This window comes from Antechinus flavipes, chromosome 5, assembly GCF_016432865.1.
Source record: "Antechinus flavipes isolate AdamAnt ecotype Samford, QLD, Australia chromosome 5, AdamAnt_v2, whole genome shotgun sequence".
In the NCBI taxonomy this organism is placed as follows: domain Eukaryota; kingdom Metazoa; phylum Chordata; class Mammalia; order Dasyuromorphia; family Dasyuridae; genus Antechinus; species Antechinus flavipes.
Genome location: NC_067402.1, coordinates 42,573,412 through 42,598,259, shown reverse-complemented (window position 1 = coordinate 42,598,259; position 24,848 = coordinate 42,573,412). Strand labels below are relative to the sequence as shown.

Below are 24,848 nucleotides of genomic sequence, written 5' to 3'. Positions count from 1 at the left end.
CTCAAAATATATTGTGTAGTTCTAACACAAATAATACCTATATAAGATTGGTTTGAAAAGTTTGTTGATATCTACTGATCATCCTGCCATCTAGGGGAGGGGGTGGGGGGAAGGAGAGGAAAAATTGGAACAAAAGGTTTGGCAATTGTCAATGCTGTAAAATTACACACACATATATATATATATATATATATATATATATATATATATATATGTGTGTGTGTGTGTGTGTGTGTGTATATATATATATAAAACTTGTAAATAAAAAGCTATTAAAAAAAGGAATAGCAAGTTACATATAATAGATTTGCAGTTTCATGTAAGATCATTTATTATTATACACTATGAAAATGCTTGTTTTATTTCATGGATAAAAATAAAATAAAGAATGAGGAGGAAGAGAAAGGATGAGTGTTAAAAAAAAAAAGAAGAAATAAAAGTTTGTTGATACCATTACCTAATTTTGCAAGTGAATTTGTCATTTTTAGGAAGACCCCCATTCTTCTCAGAAAGCTTTTCTGATTTAGTGGAACAAATTTTATATCAAGATCTTTTGCCACCTACACCAAAAGGTAAATTATTTCATGTTACATGTGTTTAATTACTATTTTTGCATTTCTTATATATTCTAATTCTTATTTGGTTTCACAATTTAAAAAATAAATTTATTTTCATTGTAGTTCATTTTTATTTAATATATTTGCTGTAGCAAAATACAAGTCTTTTTAATATTCCAAGGTAGTGAAATAGGAAAAATTTATTTTAATGGTACAACTTAATGTTTTTTTTTTAAACCTTTTTTTTTTTTTTTGGCCATTGGTTGAAAACTGTAGAAAATATTTGAACTTCTTATAACCAAAGTGATATTTAAAATGTCAGTTTTACCTAGGACATTTCTGTGATCTATGTTCAATTCTTATATGAGCATTTCCAAATTGAATTAGAACAATGGCAAATAAGGGAATTAGTTAGACTCATAATATTGTTTAATATAGATTTATCTGTATTATAGGCTCATTCTTTCTTGATGTGCCAAACAAGTCTTTCTTGTGATTTAATTATCATTATCATCAGTTGGTATATGTTGAGTATCTGTTTGCACATGGTGCTATGCAAGATCAAGGTAGACATGGAGCTTTTTTCGTAAAGTCTATATAATGGTATATGGAACATTGCAGGATTATACATTAAGAAGCTTGAGTTTGACAACTAGAAATAAAGAGATGATCATAGTTGGTAATATGCTGCATTGGATGGTTCCCAGACTGTTGAGCTGTCTGTATCCTGTTCTTGGGGTGGGGTGGGGAGAAGCTGGCTTTGGAGGTCTGTTGGATATTCTTTGTAAAGCACTGCCATATTTTGTCCTGTTATAATACTTCATTGATACCTCAGCCCAGCGCTGGACAGTTCTTATATGATCCAAAGATTCAGTTTCCAGATTGAGAGGATTTCTGGACATTTCTGATAACCAGAATGTTATGAATCTTCTTAGCCTGCATCTTGGGAGTGCAGAGACAGAGATATCCATGGCTGTTGACAGTGAGGAAGTCTACCAGTTCTTTGATCATCTCATCTGTTCCTTTTGTGGCATACTCAGGAATATGAGATATCCACTTGTTAGGAAACTAATCTGTTTGTTAGGTCGTTTTTGTGGAGAGAGACTTATTTTATTTGTGGCTCATCTTAATATATATCTATAAATATGACTTTTTAAAAGGCTACATATTTTTTAAATGTAATTGAATTCCATGGCTTAGTTAAAACTCAAGAAGTGCTATGTGGTATATCACATAGAAAGCCAGGCTCAGGTTAAGGAGACCCGAATTCAACTTCCCCCTTCTCACATATATATGGCCTTGTGGCACTGAATATGTTAGCATCCCGGGCAAATCTCTTAGCTTCTTAGTTTTGGTACAACTGCTCATTGGGAGAGGGTGTTTGTTCATGAATAGTTTTATACCACAGTGAAATCACAAGCCAAAAAAACTCCAACTACCCCTGCCCAAAACTCTAGGCCAATTTCATTCTTGGGGAGCTGCTCCCCAGATCATATGTTTTGGTCTAATTTTGCCTCCAATTTCCTCTAGGAACCTCCAAATGTTGCTTGTGTCTAATTCTTTTTCTTTCTTTCTTTCTTTTTTTTTTTTCTTTTTTGCTGAGGCAGTTGGAGTTAAGTGACTTGCCCAGAGTCACACAGCTAGGAAGAGTTAAGTGTCTGAGGCCAGATTTGAACCCAGGTCCTTCTGACTTCAGGGCTGGTGCTCTATCCAGTGTGCCACCGAGCTGCTCCTTGTGTCTAATTTTTTTATAGATGTACTTCTTCAGCAGAATGCATTTATATAGGATCATGAATTTTTATAGGATTATTGATTTAGGACTGGAAAGACTATAAGTACTTGTAGGATAGATTGTCTTATGTCTGTATGAACACCACATTGTTTTACAATAGTAAGTTTTTAATAAGTATTTATTAAAATGCATTGAATTAAATGTGGGTAAAAATTCCCATGCAAGCAAGCATTCAGGGTAATAGTTTTCATTATTCATTAGCCCATAAATAGAGGATACAATTATATTCCCCCTCCAGTCACTTCTGACTTTTCCCTTGGATTCTATACAGAGTCTCAAACTCTTAGTGCCTTTTTCTGGTATGGACTGTCTTGGAAAGGAAATTGAACTAAAGGTTACTGAAGGTTTCTCTTCGCATCAGACTGCTACCATATGAGTAGTTCATAATAATAGTAGTGAAGAAGTGAAGTAGTGAAAGCAAAGTTCACTTTTTTTTTTTTTTTCCTGGACCTTCTCCATAAAGCTCCTCTAACTGTTGGGCTATATATATATATATATAATTCTTTTTTTTTTTTTTAAGAGACTCATATTGTCTCTTCCTTCTCCTTCTTTGCTTCCAGTGCCTCTCATTATGAGTCCCAGAATGCTAGTAACCTAATATTCTTTCCTTTTTCTAGGAGGCTGTGTCATATAGCTTTACCTTCTCATTGGTTAAGATCACATACAACTATAATGAATTCTTATTATAATTCCTGGTGATAGAAAGTTGTGAAGAGATACTGGAAACTTACTGGGACTTGGGTTTACCCTTATTTTTCATGGCGTCAATAGCTTCTATTTGGTTTATTTTAATATCAGAAAATATGTTGTTTAGGTAGGTTTTATAGCTCTTGTGCCAAGTTGTCACATTATTATTTTTTTTCCAATTTTTTCCCATAAATCTAATTTTTTTTCCATTTTCCCCTATACATTTATAAAAATGTCTTAAAACTCTTAACAAAAAAACTATTGCTTTAACTTATTCCAGAAACTTCAAGTGAACTTCTGCTGCACCTGTATTTTTTTTGGAGATTTTGACTATAGATATTTTAGAGTAGTTTTCTTCTGTGTTTTATCTTGAGCATCTCTGTCAACCCAATAAATTTTAATAATAGGATTTTTTGTTGTTATTTACTCATTCTATAAATGTTTTTCTTTACTTCAAACAGTGTTAGGGGCTGGGCAGTGGGCTGATCCTATTTCTGTCTTCTTGGGATAGTGGGTGTTGTGTTATTCCAGGATTTGAGGAACAGCTCAAGGACTTGAAGGCTTTAAGTACTTCCAAAGGGTCCTGATGTTTACAAGTTCCTGACTCGGGGTTGAGTTCAAGCAACACACATGTGAGCCTGCCCCAGTTGGAGTTTCAGGAGCCTGCAACAGTCCTAGTTGAGAGTGTCGGCACTCCAGTCTCTACTTTGGTTGAGGATTTCTGTAGAAGCAGCCAAGGGGTGCCATAGTGCACCGAGTGCTGCCCCTGGGCCTGGGGAGACCTGACTCCCCTGTGGGCTTAGATACTTACTGGCTGAGTTACAGGTCTCAGTTTCCTCCACTGTAAAATAGGGGTCTCAATAATACCTTCCTCTTGGGGTTGTAGGGAGGGTCCAATGAGAATACTATAGGTAGACCTCTCAGTACAGTCCCCGGCACATAGCAGGTACTTCATAAATGTGCATTTTCTTTCTTCCTTCCCGGATCATTTCCCCATAAGCTTCAGACTGGGCTGGTAGCTGGAGAGGAACGCCCCCCTCCTCTGGGGGTCAGAAGTCCCAGATGCTGCTTGTTTCTACAATAACCTGTAGGCCCAAACCCCCCTTCCTATTCTCCCTGTGATCTAGAGTTCATGTGTATTGGTTATATCCTCTGGGCTGGATGTGGGACCATTCCTTACTGTCCATGAGCAAGTCTCCTCCTGGGCCGGGACGTTCTTCAGGGCCCCTGATGGCAGGCTCGGTCTTCAGTGTCCCCAAACCCCTTGTCTCCCTCTGTTGCATTTGCTGGAAAAATCACTCTGTGCTTTTCTTCTTCGATTTCTGGATTTCTGGTGCCAAGGAGCTGGGGACAAAGCTCTGCGTCCTTGCTCTTCTGCCATCTTGGCTCTGCTCCCTGGGGTGGGTGCTTGGCTCTGCCTCCTGGGGTGGGCGCTTGGTTCAGCCAGCTGCCTCCCTGATCCCTGCCTCTCTTCAGCTTTTTTAGACCTGGGATAAAGGGATGCTACAGTCATCAGCATCAGTTGCCTGGGCTCATCTCTTCCTGAGATATCTTTGCCAGAAAGGTTTGAATGGATTGACAGGGAAACTTTCCGGTTGTCTCAGTGAGGTGTCAGTAGGCATGTTCACAGTCCCCCTGGGGAGAGATGAACAAAAGACTAAACAGAGGCTCACCTCCATTAAGGGAATGTGATTCACTCTTGGCAACAATCTGCTTTCATCACGTTGATCAGACCTTTCCAGTTTACTCTCTTTAGTATTTGTGCTTCTATCTTGGCATTTTGTTCAGGGACTGTCAGAAGCATTTTCCTGCTGAAATGAATCTTTTAGAGGAAAACAAAATTAGGCAACTAACTGTAAAGCTCATGAAAGCAGGCAGTGTATGGCCAATGATAAAGTTTTGCTCCAAGAGCATTCTTTTGCAAATGCAAAATGCTTCCCTAATTCATGTGGTTTAGTCTCCCCCTGCTGGGAAAAAAGGTAAAATTCTCTTTGCTACCTGTTTTGCATAGTGTTATTATTATATAATTTTTTTATTAAAGCTTTTTATTTTTAAAACATATGCATGGATAATTTTCAACATTCACCCTTTCAAAACCTTGTGTTCTAAATTTTTTCCCTCCTTTCCCCCACCTCCCTCCCCTAGATGGCAAGTAATCCAAAATATGTTAAACCTGTGCAGTTCTATACATATTTCCCACAATTTTTATGCTGCACAAGAAAAAGCAGATCAAAAATAAAAAAATGAGAAAGAAAACAAAATTCATTGTTTGCACATTATTACTAACTTAAAGAATACCTGGCCTTCTTCCTTGGCCCTGCCTTTTTCTCTCCCCTTCTGAAGTCTTTGAAACACTGCTTTCTCATTAACAAGTGCACTTTCATCCAGGAGCTTTTCCTTTTGCTCTTGTTCCATCATGCTTCAGGCCAGCAGGTTGGCCATTCTCTTCCCGCTTATGCCCTCAACACCTAGGGTCAGGAGAAGGAATTGGCCTCCTGGAGCCTCACTGCCCCTTCCCTCAGCAACCTCTCTCCTTTACTCTGTCTCTAGCATCCTTTTCATGTCCTTGTTGTTGAAGGTCATTTCCCCCTTTTTTCAGAGTGGGTTCCTGGTTCCCAGCCTTCCCCTGCAATACAGCCCCATCTTCCCATGGATTCCCCGTTGGCCATCCTGCTTTTCCACTTCCTCAGTGCTCGTGACTTCTGTCCCCACTGTGTCTTCTCTCTCTCTGAGACAATTCTCCCATCACGTCTGGATTCTGGAATTCTCCTTTCTGATGACAATTTCTACCTCTGCCTCAGTCTGTCTAAATCCTCATGGTTAATTCCTCCTGCCTCTCCTGGCCCCCCAGGACATCACCCCTGCTCTGGCCTTGTCATTCACCCCTCCTCCTCTCCCAGTCTTGCCCGTCTGGTGAGCCAGCAGCCCCACAGCCCCCTCCTCCCTGATCTTCTCTGGGGCCTCCTTCTCTCTGGTCCCATCTGCTCCCATTCGCGGTCCTGGCAGGCTGACCTGCACCTGTGTGTTGTCCCACTGAGAAGGGCCCTCACTGCTGCCCACAGGTCATTTCTCTGACTGTTATGTAGGCTCTGTTTCAACCCTTCAACTTCCTCTTCCCTTCTTTCTGAGCACGACCTCACCTCCGTGTTCCTGAGAAAACCAGGCGCACACACTGCTAACTCCCTCATCTGTCCCACGTCCCATCCCCAGCCGTCCCAGAGAATGAGGGGCCCTTTTCTTTGCCCAGGTCAAGGGTCTTGTCAGTAGGCAGGAGCTGGAGAGCAGAGAAGGGGAATGGGTGGCAAAGGACCTCATGGGTTAAGGGCCTGGGTTCACTTAGTCTGCAGAGAGGAGTGGATTTGGCTTCTTGGCCTCCGAGGACAGCACCAGGAGCAATGAGGGGAGATGCAGAGAGGAAGCATGAGACTCGATGGGAGGACCATGCTCCCTGTGGGGGGAGAGTGGGCTGCCTCAGGAGCTAGGAGTTCCCCTCCGTGTGGGAGATTTCATGGCAGGCTGGCTGACCTCTCAGTGTGCTTGTGTGCTGGGGAGCCCCTTCTCAGGATTGGTTGGGCGAGAGAGCACCTAACTCCCTAAAACTCCCAACTCCCAAATTCTCTGATTCTTGGGTTCTGCAAGCTTATGACACCACATTGTTCTTTTGTGTCAAGGAACCACCATTTCAGTTGTAAATTTATGTGTGTGCATGTATGTACATGCATGTGTATAAAGGCAATATGCAGGTGCGTGCACACACATATAGGAATTGTGGATGTACATATGTGCATGGATGCATGCACATGTAGACATACACGAGTGCATTAATACGTACATGCAAGCATGTGCTTGCATGCACTCATGTGTGGTTCATGCATACATTCATGTACATATACACATTCAAGCATGTGCATATATATTCAAGCATGTATGTACATATGTGTATGAAGGTATGTATATGTGTATATATACATATGTACATAGGTGTATGTGTGTGTATATGCAGGAACATAGTTTGAGAAATCCTGCTGAGTTTTTGCATTTCGTTTAGAGCCGTGACTATCGCTACGGGTTCTTCCTCCAATGCCAATTGCAACATCTCCCTTGCCTCTCATCATGTCTCTCCCCAGGAGCTCTGTCCGGAGTTCTAGAAGCCTTCCTCTAGCTCTTTCAGGCTTTGGAGGTTACTGAATGCAGGGCTGCCCCTGCCTTGCCTTTTGCTTCTGGCACGTTACCAGCCACCCTGTTTTCCCAGAGGATCTCTAGATCCATCTCTTCAGTCACTTTTCTAATGCTGTTATTAATCTCTTAGTGGTCATAACCTGCTCCAACCCACCATGCACCTCTCCTTTGCTGCTGGAATGATCCATGACTTTAACATTGGCAGAATATTGTTTTTAAGAGATTTGCTTTTGTTCCCCGGGGAAACTGTAGAGTTTTTAAAACACTATTCATTTTCCCAGCATCAATCAGTGTATTCTCCTCTGCCTATCTCCCATTTTGACAGGCAGGGAATAAAATAGAGAAATAAATGTTCTACAAAGATGTCTGACACCGTTGGGAGGATGTCCGTATGCGGTGTCCATTTGGAAGAAGGTTTCCTTCCCTATGGGTGGAGAGGTCGCAATGAGATGGTCTTTGCATATGACATTGTCTTCATTCCATCAAATCTTGGAAAATTGTAGAGCATCTAAATGAGATATGTAATAATTCAAAAATATTTGGCCTAATTATATACATAGAGAGGATGAAGTAAAGGAAGATTGCCCACTCCCCAGACTGATGAGCCACTACATGGTCAAACCATAAATCTGGTCCCTCACTATGCATGTCTCAGATAGATAATGTTTCATTCCCTAATTGAACTTTATTAGTGGTTATGTATATTATAAGTAAATAAAGTTTAGAGCAAATGACTGCAAATATATTAAGATTCTTTGACTTAGTTTCCTATAGTTAGATAAAGTATAAGAAAGAGTAACAAATACTTAGGAGTTAGAGCTATATGTTTTTAAGACAGATGATTAATGAAGAGATTACATTATTAAGGAAAATATAAATAATTCACTTGGGAATTTTCTTCCTAGCCCAAGAACTGTATTGTTTTTTGCTCTTGGGAAAAATATTTTATCACCTTTTGCTTTCTCTTTAAAGGGGGCAATATAACTTTAATCAATTGATATTACATAAATACATGTTTTTAAAAGTTTTTTCCGATTAGAAACATTGATATGTGTACCATTTAAACTTCACATTTTTATTTATTTAATATTTTTGATACCTAAAATTTTACTTTTCTTATAGATAGTACTCTTCCTGAAGCATCTCCTGAGTTTGTTAATTTACTTGATGGATTACTTCAAAAAGATCCTCAAAAAAGGTAGAGTATTTTGTTACCAACTCATGTTTATTTTGTTGTTGTTGTCATTGTTGGTAATTATGATTCTCCCTTCCTTTTGTTTATAATAGTAATATATGTACTGCAGAAATTTTTTTCTTTGACTACTTCAGATTATCTTTTTAAAAATACATTTTTTCTAGGCTCTGAGAAGAGAGTGAATTTTCTCCCTTTTTAGGAGTACTTTTTGCCATAATAATTTAAAGTACATCATTTTCTCTTTACATTTTACAAAAACCCAGTGAAATAAATATGCTATAACCCCTGAACATGGGTTGTATATTTTCCTTTTATTTAGGATCAGGCCAGATAAATGTTGGACTGTTGAATTGGGATTCAAACCTTCAAAAGGATTGCTATCTTTGTGGGTAAAACACAGCTATATGAAAAACTAAATATGTATTGTAATGAAATGTTAACTAAAAAGTATTTCAATTCATTGTATTTCAGTGAATATTATTGTTTCCTATGGAAGTGGGCCTGAAGGAGAGTAAGTTGGGTGATTAAAAAAAAAAGATATGGTTCTTGCCCTCCTATCTGTGATATAACACATATATTGCCCATAGGTGCAAAATAAAATTGCGATTAAAGCAGTGCATATGAGTATGTTGTAATAATGATGCTCAGGGATAAAGATGATACCTGAATTACACATTCTTTTATTGTAGTGGGAGTTCTATACCATAAATGATTTTGGGAACATCCGTGGTCTCAGAGTCAGGAGTTCTGGACTCCAGGCCTCTTTCTGCCCTGGCCTTGCTGTATGACATTGGGCAAAGCATCTTATTTGTTTTAAGGTTCTGTTCAGCTCCATAATTATGATTATATGAATCTTTCTAGATGGGGGAAATAATGTGACCTATACTATAAATGAGTCCATTATGGAGCTTTGTGATGGTTCTGTGAAGCTTTATAATGTGTAAAAAAACTTAAACAGGAAAGAAGAGTTTGGCTGTTGTTGAACTTATGGCATTGAGTCCTCAATGCCTACAAGGAAGTGCTTTTAAAATGATTGGTTGTCGTCTTAAATGTGTGATTTAAGTGGATATCAGTGTTATAAAATCAAGCTGTTTTATTCCAAGAAATAAAATATAAAAACTCACTAAATAATTAGAATGTAATGTTTCTCATCAAAGCATAATTTATCCATTAATAAATGTGCAATAAAATGTACAATAAAATTCTTTTTTAAAACTTTTAAAACAGTATAATACTGTTTATTTTTTTATATATGGAAGCAGATTAGTATAGGAAGAGTTATGGTTTGAGAATTCATAATCCCATTTTCTTTTGTCAGAGAGATTTTATTAATGAAGTGTAAGGCTATTGTGGATTTATTAATCTTGCATTTTTAAAAAGAGCATTAAAAAGTATAAAATTAATAGGCTTTTTCTTAATAAAAGATAATAAAGTATTAATCTCATCATCTATTTTCTCCAAAAGGAAAACTTCTTTAATAACAGCTAAAAGTTTCCCCCTACAACAGTTCTTACCCATTTTTTGAGTCCTGGGCCCCTTTGATAGGCTGGTGAAGCCTATGAACTCCTTCTCTGCATAAAATCCAGAGGGTTACCAATATTACTCTAATCACAATGAAAATAGTTATCAGAATAATAACAAAGGAAAGTTCATTGACTCCACTGTAAGAATTGCAGGTGTCTAACAGCATATGTGATATTCTAAGAGGAAGGACATGTGTTCCATTGCCTGAGCTCCTGAAACAAGTTTGGCGACTGTGGTTATTCAGAGTTTATTTCTCTTTTTTTATATTGTAGTCTGTATTATGTGGACATTGTATATATTTTTTTGGTTGTACTCAGTTCACTCAGCATCAGTTTGTACTAGTTTTCCCATGCTTCTCTGAACTCTTCACATTTGTTGTTTCATTTATCACCTTTTCCCTCCAACTTTGTCATTCCCCAACTTTGTTTCTAGTTTTGTGCCACCATGAAATGTGTTACTGTAAATATTCGGACATGCATAAAAACAAAAGTTTTCAGAGCCACATTTTATGAATAAAGTGAATGATCAAAGTAGTTTCAGAAATAAATAAAGACATGATTGCAGAAATGAGATCACTTCTCTGTTTTGTCTCAAAAGACAACACTCATGGTCATTCCCAAAAGGCAGAATCTCAAAATATATTGATCAGTGGTCAGCGCTGTGGAGTAAATATATGACCTCTCATTTGTCTGCCTTGAAGGGTGATATGTATTTATTTAAACAAATGCTTTCTAATTCATCACTCCTAGACACAAATTGACTAATTTAAAAATCATTCACATTAATTTATCATTATTCTCTGTAGACTGGAGTTGGGATCTTAAACTGAACTTGGAATAGGTCACTAACAGGCCTTAACCTCTGATCTGATCTCTGGAATTATAATACTTGATAAATTGTCCCTTCTGGATGTTTTCTCTAAATTTTTATCCACTGTTCATAAATGTTTATTTAGCATGTGTCATATTTTAAGTAGAGATTAAATTCTAAAAAAATTGAAATCTTAGATTTATATTTAAGGGGAAATAATTTATAAATTCCTCCATTGCAGTTCTACTCTAATACATACATGTAAGGGCTAGGTCTAAGGGCATCTACCAAATTGGAGGGTCCTTCACTCTTGCTTCTCCATTGGCCTCTGTGTATTTGGTTTGGGTTCGTCCCTGAAGGTTGGCCATTGCAGGATAAATTTTTGTGCTTCTAACAACTTGGGAAGCTATCAGTCTCAAGAGTGAGAGGGAGCAATCTACATGAGTACCCACATTGGTAAGATCACAGGTCTTTTGAAGAAGAAATTGCAGATGACAATAAGTTATCTGTATTTCAGTAAGTATTTCAGAGATGTTCCTGGAACGATCAATTCCATTCTGTACCAATTTGAGCCTTTGTTCTCTTGTTTTCCACAGATTGACTTGGGCAGGTATATTACAGCATTCGTTTTGGAAGGAAGCTTTCACTAGAAAAGATCGTGATTCTTCAAGTACCCAAGATACCAGCTTCAGGTAAGTTCATTGCTTAAATAGGCTTATAAATTTAATTCTTCTTGTGAAGTATAGTTGTGAATACACAAAGCAACATTATGCTCTATTTGAAGACATTTTGCCTGACTCAATAACATGAATATGAATTTATATTTCTTTACAAACATATATGTATGCATCTGTAATGTAGCACACAACAAACATATATGTATCCTTAGACATATGTATATCATGCATATATATTCATACATGTGCATGCATGTGTGTGAATACATGAATATTTGTAAATATAGGTATATCTAAATCTTTGTTATGTGTTATGTGTATAGAGGCTTATTTGTGTAATGTCAATAATGGATGTGTTTATGTAAGTGCAAATGTAGATGTAGACAGTGACATGGATATATCTATATCTCTATACATATATACACATAGCCGGGTTAGCTATGACATTTTTTATGTTTTTGTTTTCTCAAACATTAAAATAGTCTGCCTTTGCTAAGGAGTTCCCGAATGTTTCTCTCGTGTCTGTCACTGTGCTGACCTTTGTGGCCCAGTCTTTTCAGGACATTCTGATATAGTGAAAAGAGCCCTGAGTTCGGGGTCGGGAGCCCTGCCTCTGCCACGTGGTCAGGAGCAGCGTCCAGCGCCAGGCGTGCCACGGCCTCTGTTTGTCATTTACAAAATGAGGGAAAGGGCCCTGTCTCGCCTGCCTTTGGAGGGCATCGCGAAGTCTCAAAGGAGGTGGGGCTATGGGAAAGCAGTGCTCCGGAGCATCACAGAAATTGTGCTGGGCCCACACCTGCTCCCAGTTCTGGACAGCAGGAGTCTGATGGTAAATTTGTAAGGCAGAAATCACTGGCTAAAGTGATGCATAAGGGTCTGCGGCCCTGTCAGAACGGAGATTTGGAAATGGCCCATGCATTCAGCTCTCCGGGGTTCCCTGTTGAGTTTGTTGTTGAGTTGGCGTTATGCACGCCATGATGTAAGCCTGATCACTTAGCTGTCATGCCTGAAATTTGGAGGAGCCCTTCCTTATGTACCCTTTGTTTCCCCTCACTTATTGTGTCTCTGATGAGGCTGTCAGTTGTTCATATTCGAAAGGAACCGGGAATGATGCTCCGAGGTAAGCCAGGTAGTGTTGCAGAATTGCAGAACTCTCTCCCTCCTCCCCGCCTCCCTTTGCCCCCTTCTCTCCTCCAAAGAACTGAAGTGTCCTTAGAAGCCGCCCTCATTCAGCCTCCAAGGCTGCGGGAGGCCTGCCTGCTGGGCCGTCACTGGGGCACCTCTTGCCCCCAGAGCCAGGGAATGTTTTTGCCACTGCATCACAGGGTTACCTCTGCCTCGAGAGGCATTCAGTTTTCTTTCCTGATCAGTCATTTCATTACACATAAAGGTTAAGATTTTTCCCTCAGTCAACTACAAAAAGGTCTGTTTGATGGAGTTGGTCAGATCCTCCATTGGATGAAGGGGTGCTCTCTCTGTGAAAAAGGCCCAGTGGTCCCCCGTGGGACTTGGGAAGAAATGCTTTACGTGATTCTAGAGGTGGTAGTCATTTCATGTTTGCTCTGCAGTCTTCTTCTTGCTGCATAATAGTGATGGAGACATGTCCAGAAGCCTGCGCTTTTGCCATTGCCATTGAGAGAGAATGTCGCCCTGAGAAATCAACTTGAAAATGAGAGTTTGAGGACTTTGAAGCAGATTGTGTTCTGTGCCCATGTTGTCTGTGCTTGGTTGTGGGCCCATTCTTAGTCATTGTGAGTGACATCCACATGTCTGAGAATTATGTTTAAAGATAATCCACGTCTCATTAAAAACACAGAGGGAAAATGTTTTATTTGCACCTGCTCTGCTTGTGCACATTTGGTAGCATTTTTCCAAAGCTTGGCTCCTGAAGGTCAGACATTGATAGTGGTTACACCCAAGAGAGAACAATAAGCTTCAGAAAAGAGGGATGACTTTTTGGTGAGGGCTGTGAGCTTTTTGTAGTGGAAAGCAAGCTGGACTTCAGGGTCTGAACCTAGGCTTTGGCACCCGGTCATAGTGTGACTTTGAGTGACTTATGTCTCTGAACTTCAGTTTCTTCATCTGTAAAATGGGAATAATAATTCTTATCTCATCCCACCAGATCCTGCATTCTGCTCCTGGGCCCCTCAGGTGGGCTTTGGCCTTATCTTGGACTAACCCTTTGCTGAGAAAACTATAGAAAGTACTTAGCATGAGATTTAGGTTAATATCTTTAAATTATTATATTAGCTTACAGATTTTCTCCTAGTATTTTTACATATTAAATAAATGGAGAGAGGGGAAGGAGTGATGGTTTGAATTTTTACTTCCCCCTTAGAAAGAAAGAAATTAACTGATGATAAGATTAATTGGAATCTTATTATTAGAAATGTTTTCTTTTCTCCAGTAATGCTTTGGTTTCCCTTAGACTGTGAGAAACTGAACAGATACCCAGAGAATTTGGGTAAAAAGTCTCTTCTTCCTCATGGGAGAGGGAGGGTCTCGGGCCATAAGCTTGAACATAGGCTGTTGTTAAGGCTTCCCTTAACAGAAGGGAAAAGTCTCTTCTGTAACAAGAGACCCCCTGATCTGAAGAGGGAAAACTAAATGTGGAGAGATCAACCACATAGATCTGTAGCCTGTGGCAGGGAGTCAGGGTATCAGGGTGAGGGAACCAGTGGGAGCTGGCACCAGAATGAGATGTGGGACTTCAGTTGAAGTGGGAAAGAATCAGTACTGATGAGATGACAGGAAGATGGCCCAAGTAAAATATCAAAAGAATCAGAATAAAAAATCTCTAGTATTTTGGATAGCTAGAGCCTTTATGGAGAATCGACAGAAATATGTGGTAAGGGACCATACCTGACGAGCCAGTATTGGGAGAGGGAGCCTGCATAATGATGAGATCACAGATCTGTGAAGATGTACATGTACATGTTTCCATAAACTGACATATCCACATCCACATATACATGTATATACATACATACACACTACTTAGAAAGGAGGCTTCTACATTTGTGGTTTGATTTTCTGATAGTAGTTCAAAGATCTAATCGCCATATTGTCTTTATTAAATACTTACCGAATGTACAAATGAATGATTCATGAGGGAACCAGGGGTAATGTTAGAATGAACCCAGAAACTATTGCTAGAAATTAGGAAGTCCTGGGCAAGAAATGGGGGGGGGGGGATAAAGAGTGTTTTAATCTGAGGAGATCATGGGAAGGGAACATCTGGCTAAGAAGATGGCCATCTCAGATGGAGATTGGGATTTCTGAACCACAAGTTAATATCTGGGAATAGGCTCTTTGTCAGGAATAGAATATTTTTAATGAAGTTCAAGCAAATATAATAGAATAGCATAATGATTACTCAGCAGGTATTGAGATGAGGAATCTGACTTTGAGTCCCATCTCTGGCTCATTCTGACTGTGTTATTCTGGGCAGACCTTTTAATTTCTCATTGTCTCAGGTAACTCTTTGAATCTGCAAGTTGCCAAATAGTTGCCTGATCTGTATTGGTAAAGAGAATTTCCTCATAGATCTGGCATCTGTTTTATTTTTCTGTCTGTCTGTCTATCCACCTGCCTGTCTAGCATGAAACTCAGTTGATGTATTTGTTAGGCTTATTGAGCTGATTTTCTTGTTCCTTTTTTTTCTTTGTTATAAGAAATGATTCTTTGGCTAAGGGAGGAGACAAAAATATTGGAAAGTGAAGGTGATATTAAAGGTGATGTAAAAATAAGAGATTTCAATTAAATATAAACAATAGAAAGAGAAGAAAAATGGATGGTATTTTATTTCATTGGAAGAATATCTATACTCATACTCCATATAATTTTCTTTCTCTGTAACTTCAATAATATACATAGTGTTTCACATTTATAATCCTTCATTTCTTCAGTGAAGAGAAATGGCTATAATCTCATCTCTTCTCAAGGCCAAGCTTATTATAATTATACAACATTTGGATTAATTTTTAAAATATTCTTTCCATTTCTATTGTTGTAGTCATTGAATAGATTTTTTTTCTGGTTCTCCTTATCTCATTTTGTAAGTCATCCAGTTTTTATGTTTTTCATGTTGATCCTTTCTTATGGGGAAATAGTAATTCATTACATTCTTGTAATAGCCATTCCTCAACTCTTAGTTATCTACTCTTCCCCCATCCCTGAGTTCTTGATACTATAAAATGGCCTCTATTAATATTTTGGTATATATAAGATCTTTCTTTTTTTGACATCCTTGGACTATATGCCAAAAGTGAGATCTTGAAGTTAAAGAATATGACTGTTTCAATCACCTTCTTTCTCATCCTTATTCCAAACTAATTTCCAGAACCGTTGGATCCATTCACAGCTTCACCATCACAGTCTGCTTTTCTTCCCATAGCCCCTTCATCATTGATGATTCTCATCTTTTGTCATCTTTGTCAGTTTTCTGCATATAAAGTAAAACTTCAGAGTCATTTTGATATGTGTTTGTCTTATAATTAGAAATTTGGACTATTCTTTCATATTGTTGTTAATAATTTGTAGCTTTCTTTTTTTGTGATAACTATTTATTCAGGATGGCTCATGGTAACATTTCTTTAAGTTCTCTTTATATTTGTTTATTAGACTCTTTCATAGATATTGGATGTAAAGGTTTTTCCCCCTCTCACAGCTTCTCTTTTTATTCCAATTATGTGAGATTTTGTCTGTGTAAAAGTTTTAAAATCAAATTTAATTAAAATTATGCATTTACGTTTGTGATCAGCTTTAACATTCATTTGATTAAACTGAAAAGTATATGATATGATTCTCTTCTAATTTTTTAATGATTTGATCTTTAATATTGAGGTCATATCCATTTTAAGCTTATAGTAGCATATGAATAATAATGCCATTTAATTCTGTGTGTCTGTTGTCCATGTTCTCCTGTAAATCCTTCACAGGGCATCTACCCAATGTGTTATAGCCTTTTTGACGTTGTGTGGATACTAATGGAGCAAACAGAGGCTATTTATTGATTATCTGTCACTCTTGCCATGTGTCTGACAGACCATTTTTCCAGTTATATATTTTGTTGACCTCCTTTACTAAAAAAGAGTTCAGCTTAACTCTCCACATAGGAAAAATAAATGTCTGTCGCTCAGATCGTAGTATGAAGTTGGATAAAAAACCCATAGATTTGGTCCATTACTACATGTATCTTGGACAGCTGCTATGTACTGAGCAATGACATAGATGCTAAATTGAACATGAAGAAAATGAATTGGATTGCCTTTGGGAAATTGTGCACTTCTTTTGTTAATACCAAACTTCTTCCCTGAAACAAAGGCCTGTCTTTTTAATACTAATTTTCTTCTTTTGATTTAATTTGGCTCTGAGGCATAGAGTACTAATTTCTGAGTAATTAAAGTTAAAGACTACCCAAAGGGTACTGAAGAGGTATACGATAGGTTTAAACAGGCATTTGCACCAACTCAGCTGGTTATCAGCCAGAAATTGCACCAGATATAGGTCATGAAAGATATAAAGGTGAATAAAATATCCTTTGAATGTAAGCTCTTAAGGAATTTATAATTTATTGAGGCATAGAAAACAAACAAAAATAATTATTTAATAAGGAAAATATGATGATCTTTTTAGTTCTGTGGGTATCTAGAGAAGAGAGATTATATCTGGCTAGTAGTGGAGGAAGGGCAAGAATCAAGGGAATGTTTATAAAGTAGATATTATTTGATACAGGCATTTTGAAATATGGATAATATTTTGAGAAGTAGAGATGGAGTGAAAACATTTCAAGTAGAATAATAATAATTATAACTTAAAAATTTTTTTTTAAATTTGTAAAAAAAAACAAAAAGAAAAACAAACCCTCTTTGCTTAAATTATCTCATTTGATTGTCCTGTAGTATATGGTCCCCAACATACTGTTAATAGGCTGGAGAAGTAAGTACTTGAGATATTATAATCCCCATTTTCAAATGAGAAAACTAGCTAATCTTAGTAGTCCTTGGTCATATAACTAGTGAATAAGGTGAGATTTGAACTTAGATTTCTCCTGATTCCACATCCAGTGATGTTTATATTCCAATGTTGTGTGTATTTGGAGAAGAGTAATCAGATTTTACTGGAATGTAGTAGATTGAGGTAGAATATGAAGGATCTTGAAGGTAGTGGGAACCATTGAAGATTTGGGGTTAGTAGAGTGACACAATTTATGTTATACTTTAAGAAAATTAATCTGGCAATGTTCTATGGAATGTATTAAAAGAATGGGAACATAGAAGCAGGGAGATTGGTTAAGGGGAATACTACAATAGATTTGGCAAGAGTAGAGAAGAACTGTTACACTGACCATGAGAATGAAAAGGAAAGCCTGGATAGTTTTCTAGAAATGAGATTTTCCTTTTAAACCTTATACCCCAAAAAATCGTGTTACATAATCTGAAGTCAAGTGTGAATTTTTTTTGGGGGGAGGAATGGACAGATATTAATTGATTATCCATAATATTTCTTCCTTTGATTAGTAGGACTATTTGGAGAATTGACTGCCTATGCTTGTATTCTTACTATCATAAATTGATTCATTGTTTCTCAACATAACATCTCCTTCTCTATTAGTCCTCCTTAATACCATCTACATATGGCCTCTGGGTCCATGGCTTCTTGCCTTCATTTCTATTTGAAACCTTCTTTCATTTCCTTTGTTGCTAAGTCATCACTTGATTTTTAAAAAATTGCTTCCGGAAGGTGTTTTCCCTAAGAACACCCTGCCCAACATATGCGTATTTTTTGTATTTCTTTAGTCCTGAAGAGGGACATTTACATTGTTGCACATCATCATGTACTTGTTTATATTTTCTAGTTTTTCATTAGCCTTGTCTCCTGAATTCTGAATTCTTTGGCATTATTCCTTTGTTAATTCTTATGTGTTTCTTAGGAACTGAGTATTGATTGAATTGAATGAGCAAATTTAGTGCTCTGTACTTCTGAGTTAGGACTCATGCCTAAATTGGGACATAGGACCTGATATGACAAGTTTCACCATAAATGTTTGTCATCAAGTTATAACGAAAGCATTTAATTTCAACATTTGTCAAGTCTACATTGTACTAATTAAACTGATTAAAATTTAGCAATCATGTCTAATATCTTTAGGTAGGTTGACAATTGGATTATAGCTTTAAACTAAAATTTCATGTGGGATTGCAAATTTGCAGTACCTGTTGATTAACAATTTAACTTTTTAGCCATAGTAGGAAGCTTGTGAGTATACTAATATAATAGCTTTGAAAATCACAGTGCAATTTTATTTTTGTTAAGGTTTTCAAAACACTCTCATTAAGTACCATTATTTTTTGCTTTCTTAAGAAAGCTATTATTAAAATGTCTTTTTTTTTTTTTGGTGATTTGCCCCAGGCTATCTTACCACTATTATATTGTTTATCTTGACTTTTTAAAATCTGATAATTGTGTAACTGAATTATCTTGTCATGTACTGTCCATTTCAGTAGAGGAGAAAAAAAAGGAAGAGCAAGGTAGAAAGAATCCTTTTAGGTTATGTTTAGTTTGGCATAAAGATATTTTGGGATTGGGTATTTTCAAGGATTAATTTTTCCTTAGGTTTTGAGCTGTTTATATGATTGAGATTTTGGTTTTTTTTTTTTTAATAAATTAAGCATTTCGTAGAAGTATTTCTTTGATGTAATTGGAGAATGGTATTTCTTATGTTTAAAAATGTTCTGATAGGAGTATAAGTCATTGAGATTTGTTTTTACTTTTCTGTGTTAAAAGTATTCCATATTTAATTGATTTCAGTATGGTTAGAACATTTATTATGGTTAGAACATTGTACTTGGATAGTGGGAACCATTTTAGCCTTGCTTTTATCCCATTGTGAATTTAGATAATTTTTGTGTTCCTTATTATTAGGACTTGATTAAAAAAATTAGAATGAAGAAAGGAATCATTATTGTATTTTGGTACTTAGTAGCTCTGTGAACTTTGGGCAAATCGTTTCCCTTCTCTAGACCTCAGTTTCCTAATTTATAAAAATGAAAGGTTTAGATTAGATGGCTACAAGAGGCCCTTTCTTGCTCTAGAGCTATGATTTATCATTCTTTGACTTTTGGATATTTTATAATAAAGAATATTCTAGTGATCACAATATGTGTGATTTCTTTTTTTTTCTTTTCTTTTTTTTTTTTTTTTGAGAGGCAATAGGATGTCACACAGCTAATAAGTATTAAATGTCTTAAGATTGAATTTGAACTCAGGTCCTCCTGACTATTTTCCACTTTGCCATCTAGCTGCCTCTATAATGTGTGATTTCTTAAAGAGACATTTAGAACTTACCACGGGTACCTTATTATTGATGTTGTTCAGAGAGAGAGAATGTGTGTATTGTATACATATATATATATATATATATATATATGCATGTTGTTAGTTATATACATATATGCATGTATGTACACAGACACTCATCCCTAGATCTCAACATCTCTATATAGAGAAGCACCCTGTCAGTAAATAAACAAACAAATACACACACACACACACACACACACACACACCTGACTCTGAAAGAAAGAGTGAGACTGATGACTTTGTCTCTGCTTACTTAAAGCCAATTCATATGCAATTCATCACCTTCATGACATCACTGATCCCAAGGAAACAAAGGATGAACAAGGAACAAAGGAATACACACACATATAGGTACACAGATATATGCATATATATATAGTAACTTTCTTCAATTAAAATACTTTCTTTAAGTAATTTACAATCTTTAACAAGGTTCCTCTCAACTTAATTCATCATTTTGTTAAGATATTGAGTATAATCATATAGCATCATAGAATTAGACCTTAGGAATTCCTTGGCTAATTGAAGATCAAAGCTTCCAGATGAGGAAACAGAGGCTCAGAGAAGAAATGGGACTTGCTCATGATTAGGCGGCCACATATGTCCTTTCTCAAACTGGTTCTCTATATAGACAGTTCTAAAAATAGTTTTTATCATGGATGATAAACTGGTTTCTTTTACTGACAAACAGAAAAATCATGGAGTGTTCCTTATCTGAAGAACGTGAGGAGCTGTTGAAAATCAAAGAGAATGTACAGACTACAGGGTTCAAAATCAGCCATCAATTTAACAAATCATTTAAACTAGGTAAGCTTTTTTATGGCAGTAAACTCATTTAAGATTGCTACTGCTAATTGTACCTCATTTCTGAGATAGAATGGCCTTTAAATCACAGCAAGGTACTTTGTTCACGATGTTCTGTTGTTGTTGTTTCCTTATGGATATTAATAATAGATTGATTTCTTGTCACAGAAAATCCAGCAGAATTGCGGCCCAAGAGTGCCCTTGGAAGTGGTCAACTGAACGAATCTATATTTCTTCTCAGGTATGTAAAATGAAAAAGCAGAAAAGAATTAAATGGAAAACCAAATATGCTTCTTTATGATTCATGGTGACTCAGTACTCCATATAAAAACTGTTTTGAGGCTTATACATGAACTTAATTCCTGTACCTCTAATTTTATGTTCAAAATTTTAAGTAAACCTAATTAAAATCTATGTTTTTTTTGGTTTGTTTTTGCCAAATGAAATCATTTGCCCTATTTGTAAGACATTGATTTAAGGCTACAGAAGTTGCTTTTCTATAGACATGGGCCATGCGTAAAAGACTTAAGTTGTGGGTTTTTTTTTTTTTTTTCATGTGTTGGTTTATATTTCTATATGTGGCTAAGGAGTATGGTGAGATTTAATTTTGTCTTTATCCATTAATTCACAACTATTCATCTACCAATTCACAACATATACTTAATGTGGGCAAGGCCCAGTGCTGGGAATACAGAGGTGAAAAACAGCAAACAGTTCTTGTCTTAGAGAGGTTGATAGTCTAGTCAGAGAATGATGCTATCTACAGATGTATATATGCACACATCTCCATAATATGAAAATTTATTATAATATATAATATTATATAATGATGTAATATAATATAATTATATACATATTGAAATAATATGTAAAAATATATGAATAATAAATAACAATGCATAATATAATATATAATTTTATAATATATATAATAAAGTCTAATAATAAATACTATAATAAATATAATTATATAATTATATACATATTGAAATAATATGTAAAAATATATAAATAATAAATAACAATACATAATATAATATATAATTTTATAATATAATATATAATAAAGTCTAATAATAAATACTATAATAAATATAATTATTATAATATAATATAATAATTGAAAAGTATTAAGTGCATAAGAGAGAACTTATAAATGTCCCAAATATCATCACCAAAAGCCTTACAGATGATTTATAGAATTTTTCATAGAATTTGTTATATATTTTATACTGTTCCTTGAAAGAGAATAATGATGTTAGTAGTTAGAGATTGATGAGGGGGAATTCACTGTAGGCAGGAGTTTTACACACCTTTCAAAGACTCTAAAACTAGTTGAGAATATTTTATTTTTCCAATTGCATGTAAAGATAGTTTCAGCATTCATTATTTGTAAGATTTTGAGTTTGAAACTTTTTCTCTTTCCCTCCTTTCCTTACTAACTCTCTTCTCCCTGAGATCAAGCATTCTGATACAGATTATACAAGTATAATCATTCAAAGCCATTTGAAAAAAAAATTAGGTAAATACGAATAAAATAACTTTGGCTTGGTTGAATAGGACCAGGTCAGAGAGTGAAATGTGAAGCAGATTGTTTGATAATCACTGGGGAGCCACTGACACCTTTTAGAAGCAGCGTAAACGTGAGCGATCTCGTGAAGTATGAAGGTTGGTCTTGAGAGTTTGGGGGGGAGTGTGAGAAGAATTGTCATCCACAAGGGGGATTCAGCTTGTTTTATTTGCCCCTAGAGGGCAGAACTGGGCACAGGGGGCAGAAGGAACAGGGAGGCACATTTGGGCTCAGTGAGATCCTGAAAAGTGTGGATTGTTTGAATGAATGGCATGGCTGAGGGGTGACATGGTGGTAGCTTCTTGGCACCTCCATTGGCCAGATAAAAAGAGATGCTTATTTAGCTGCTATTGAATTAGAACCTCTGAGATCCTTCCTGAGTGGAGACTGGGGTTTTATGACCACTATGTTTCCAAGGAAAAAGTGACAGGCCAACAAATTGGATAAAGCCAGATGGATGAAGTTAAAGAGCCTCAGTTTATTGTTGATTCCCACTGTCTTTAGTTCTCTTTTTCTCTCTTTCTCTCTCTCTCTTCTCCCCCTCTCTTTCTCTTCCCCTCCCTTCCCTCTCCCTCTCTCTTCCTTTCCCTTCCTCCCTCTCTCTCTTTCTCCATCTTTCCTTCTTTCTCTGTGTACACCACACGTATGATAGATGTAACAATTCAGTAATTCAGATCAGCAGATTGATCCAACTAAAGATGTACCATTCATAAAGCTCTTAAGTTAACTTTGTCCTACGGTTGGAGTCCAATAAATCTAGAGAATGATGTTTAATGAATTTGGGTTCTGAACTGTTTTAAAAATACATTGTCAGCATTAGGAAATCTAATTTAATATTTGGGATTGTTGTTTCCTTTCAGTTCTCGCCCCACTCCTAGAACCAGCACTGCGGTGGGATTGGGCCATTCTGATATTGGAATCCATAAACCAGCCCTGCAAATTTCTTCAACAGAGGTGAGTGTAAATAAGGGAAAGGAACTTTTTTTTTTTTTTTTAAGCATAGAAACACGAAATCTAGGTAAAGTAATAGGGAATGACTTTTAGAACTATTTGTATTGGTTTCCAATAGTTATCTTTTGGTACAGATTGTGAAATTAAGTAGCATTCCTTGTTCTTGTGGAAGAAGAGTGGACTAGTATGTTTTTCAAAGTTGTAGGTTAATTGTATCTTTATTTCACAATTATGGTTATAATAGTTATCAGTATCAGTTATGGAAATTTGTTAATTTTTTCTTATTAAAAATCTACTAACTCATAAAATGGATTTTTAAAAGCAACTCAATGTAAAAATAGAGTTAGTAAAATCTACTTTACTTACAGCTTGTATCATGGAAATAAAAGTTATCCTATCTAACCACAATAGTATGATCTCTGAAATAACATGCAGCAGAGTCATAGAAGATTTTTCTTCTATTCTAAGGTTCAATCCATTCAACCAGATGGTAATAGAAGTGTAGCCTGTTGCAGTCAGTGAGAGGAGGTATATGAGAAGATCACTGTGTGAAAACAGTGTGTCTTCACTAGCAATCACAGCCCAGGTTTGTCTTATAAAGACAAGCCCCTATATTTTAAGTCAGGAATGAATAACAAATAAAATTCAGCTCACTAGAGTATATCCAAACACTTAAGTGTGTCATGGTCATAGAATATTGAAACTTGAAGGAACCTTGGAGGAGGGAGCTGAAACCAGAAAGGGAACATGAAAAAGCTGGTACCAGAAACCAGGTGGTCCTCTTAGAGCTGGTAGTGGTAGTTTTCTTTTTGGAGTCCTAGTAATGTGAGAAGTTTCCCTTCCTGGCGGGATTGGTGTTAGCATTGTGGCTAATTTTGAAATTGCTACCCTCATTGACTTAAAGGGAAAGAGCTGACTGAGAAAATCTAGCTGGGTGACTGTGCTATATTAGTGTACCATCAGTGGAAAATCCAGTTTTCTCTATAGGCCTTTGAAATGGATTTAGGAATGGATCCACTTCCATTGAAGCTTGATCTTTATCTTCTCAGTGTTATGGGATGCCAGCAAAAGAAAACATCATTTGCAGAAAGTGGAAAAAAAGTATTAAGTTTGTTATAAACTTGCATTAACCTAATATTACCTGAGGTGACATTCTTAGGGACATCTTTTAAAAAGCTTTTCATTTGTCAAATTAGAGGAAAGTCCTGAAGCAATGAGATTACAGATTCACTTGGCCATTTGAATAATGTGTCAAAGAAAAGATAGTTGAGTATTGGTTCTTTTTTTCAGGTGAAAAATTCATATTTATCTCAGCAGGACATGGAGTCCAGAATGAAGGAGCTCATCTATACTGATGCTGATCTCATTGTTACCCCAATAATTGATAACCCAAAGGTATGAAAAAATGTAAAAATCATAGTGCGAGTTCTGAAACCTGCAATACATTTTTGGGCAAAGTATGTTTTGACTTCTGTGTGAACAGCCTTCTGGTGGCATTTCTCTAGTGTTTTTCTTCCATTCCCGATTTTCCCTCTAACCCCATCTCTTCCTCCCCTCCTAATTTGTTTGTTGTCCTTTATTCTTCTAATGTATCTAATCTTCTTGACACATACGCTACCATTCTGATACTTTGCACCCCTCATTGTTTCTCCGGTAAATTTCCTTGCTCTGTTTTTTTATCTGCTTTCATTTTTTCCTTCTTTCCAGTCTGTATATCAAAGTCTTTTTGCTCTGGCTT

At 36.5% G+C, this 24,848-nt stretch overlaps 1 protein-coding gene across 3 annotated transcripts in view; it reads left to right on the top strand.

Annotated features, from left to right (window-relative positions):
* Positions 1–24,848, top strand: part of ULK4 (unc-51 like kinase 4) — a 627,233-nt gene that overhangs the window by 22,353 nt on the left and 580,032 nt on the right. The window contains exons 7-13 of one of the 3 annotated variants that reach the window (XM_051961226.1): positions 489–572; positions 8,338–8,413; positions 11,341–11,436; positions 20,477–20,592; positions 20,758–20,830; positions 23,020–23,113; positions 24,428–24,505. In XM_051961226.1, the coding sequence (XP_051817186.1) occupies positions 489–572; positions 8,338–8,413; positions 11,341–11,436; positions 20,477–20,592; positions 20,758–20,830; positions 23,020–23,113; positions 24,428–24,505 (617 nt within the window). Of the gene's footprint in view, positions 1–488; positions 573–8,337; positions 8,414–11,340; positions 11,437–20,476; positions 20,593–20,757; positions 20,831–23,019; positions 23,114–24,400; positions 24,506–24,848 lie in introns of all 3 variants that reach the window. The other 2 variants (XM_051961225.1, XM_051961224.1) reach the window with 2 other exon arrangements.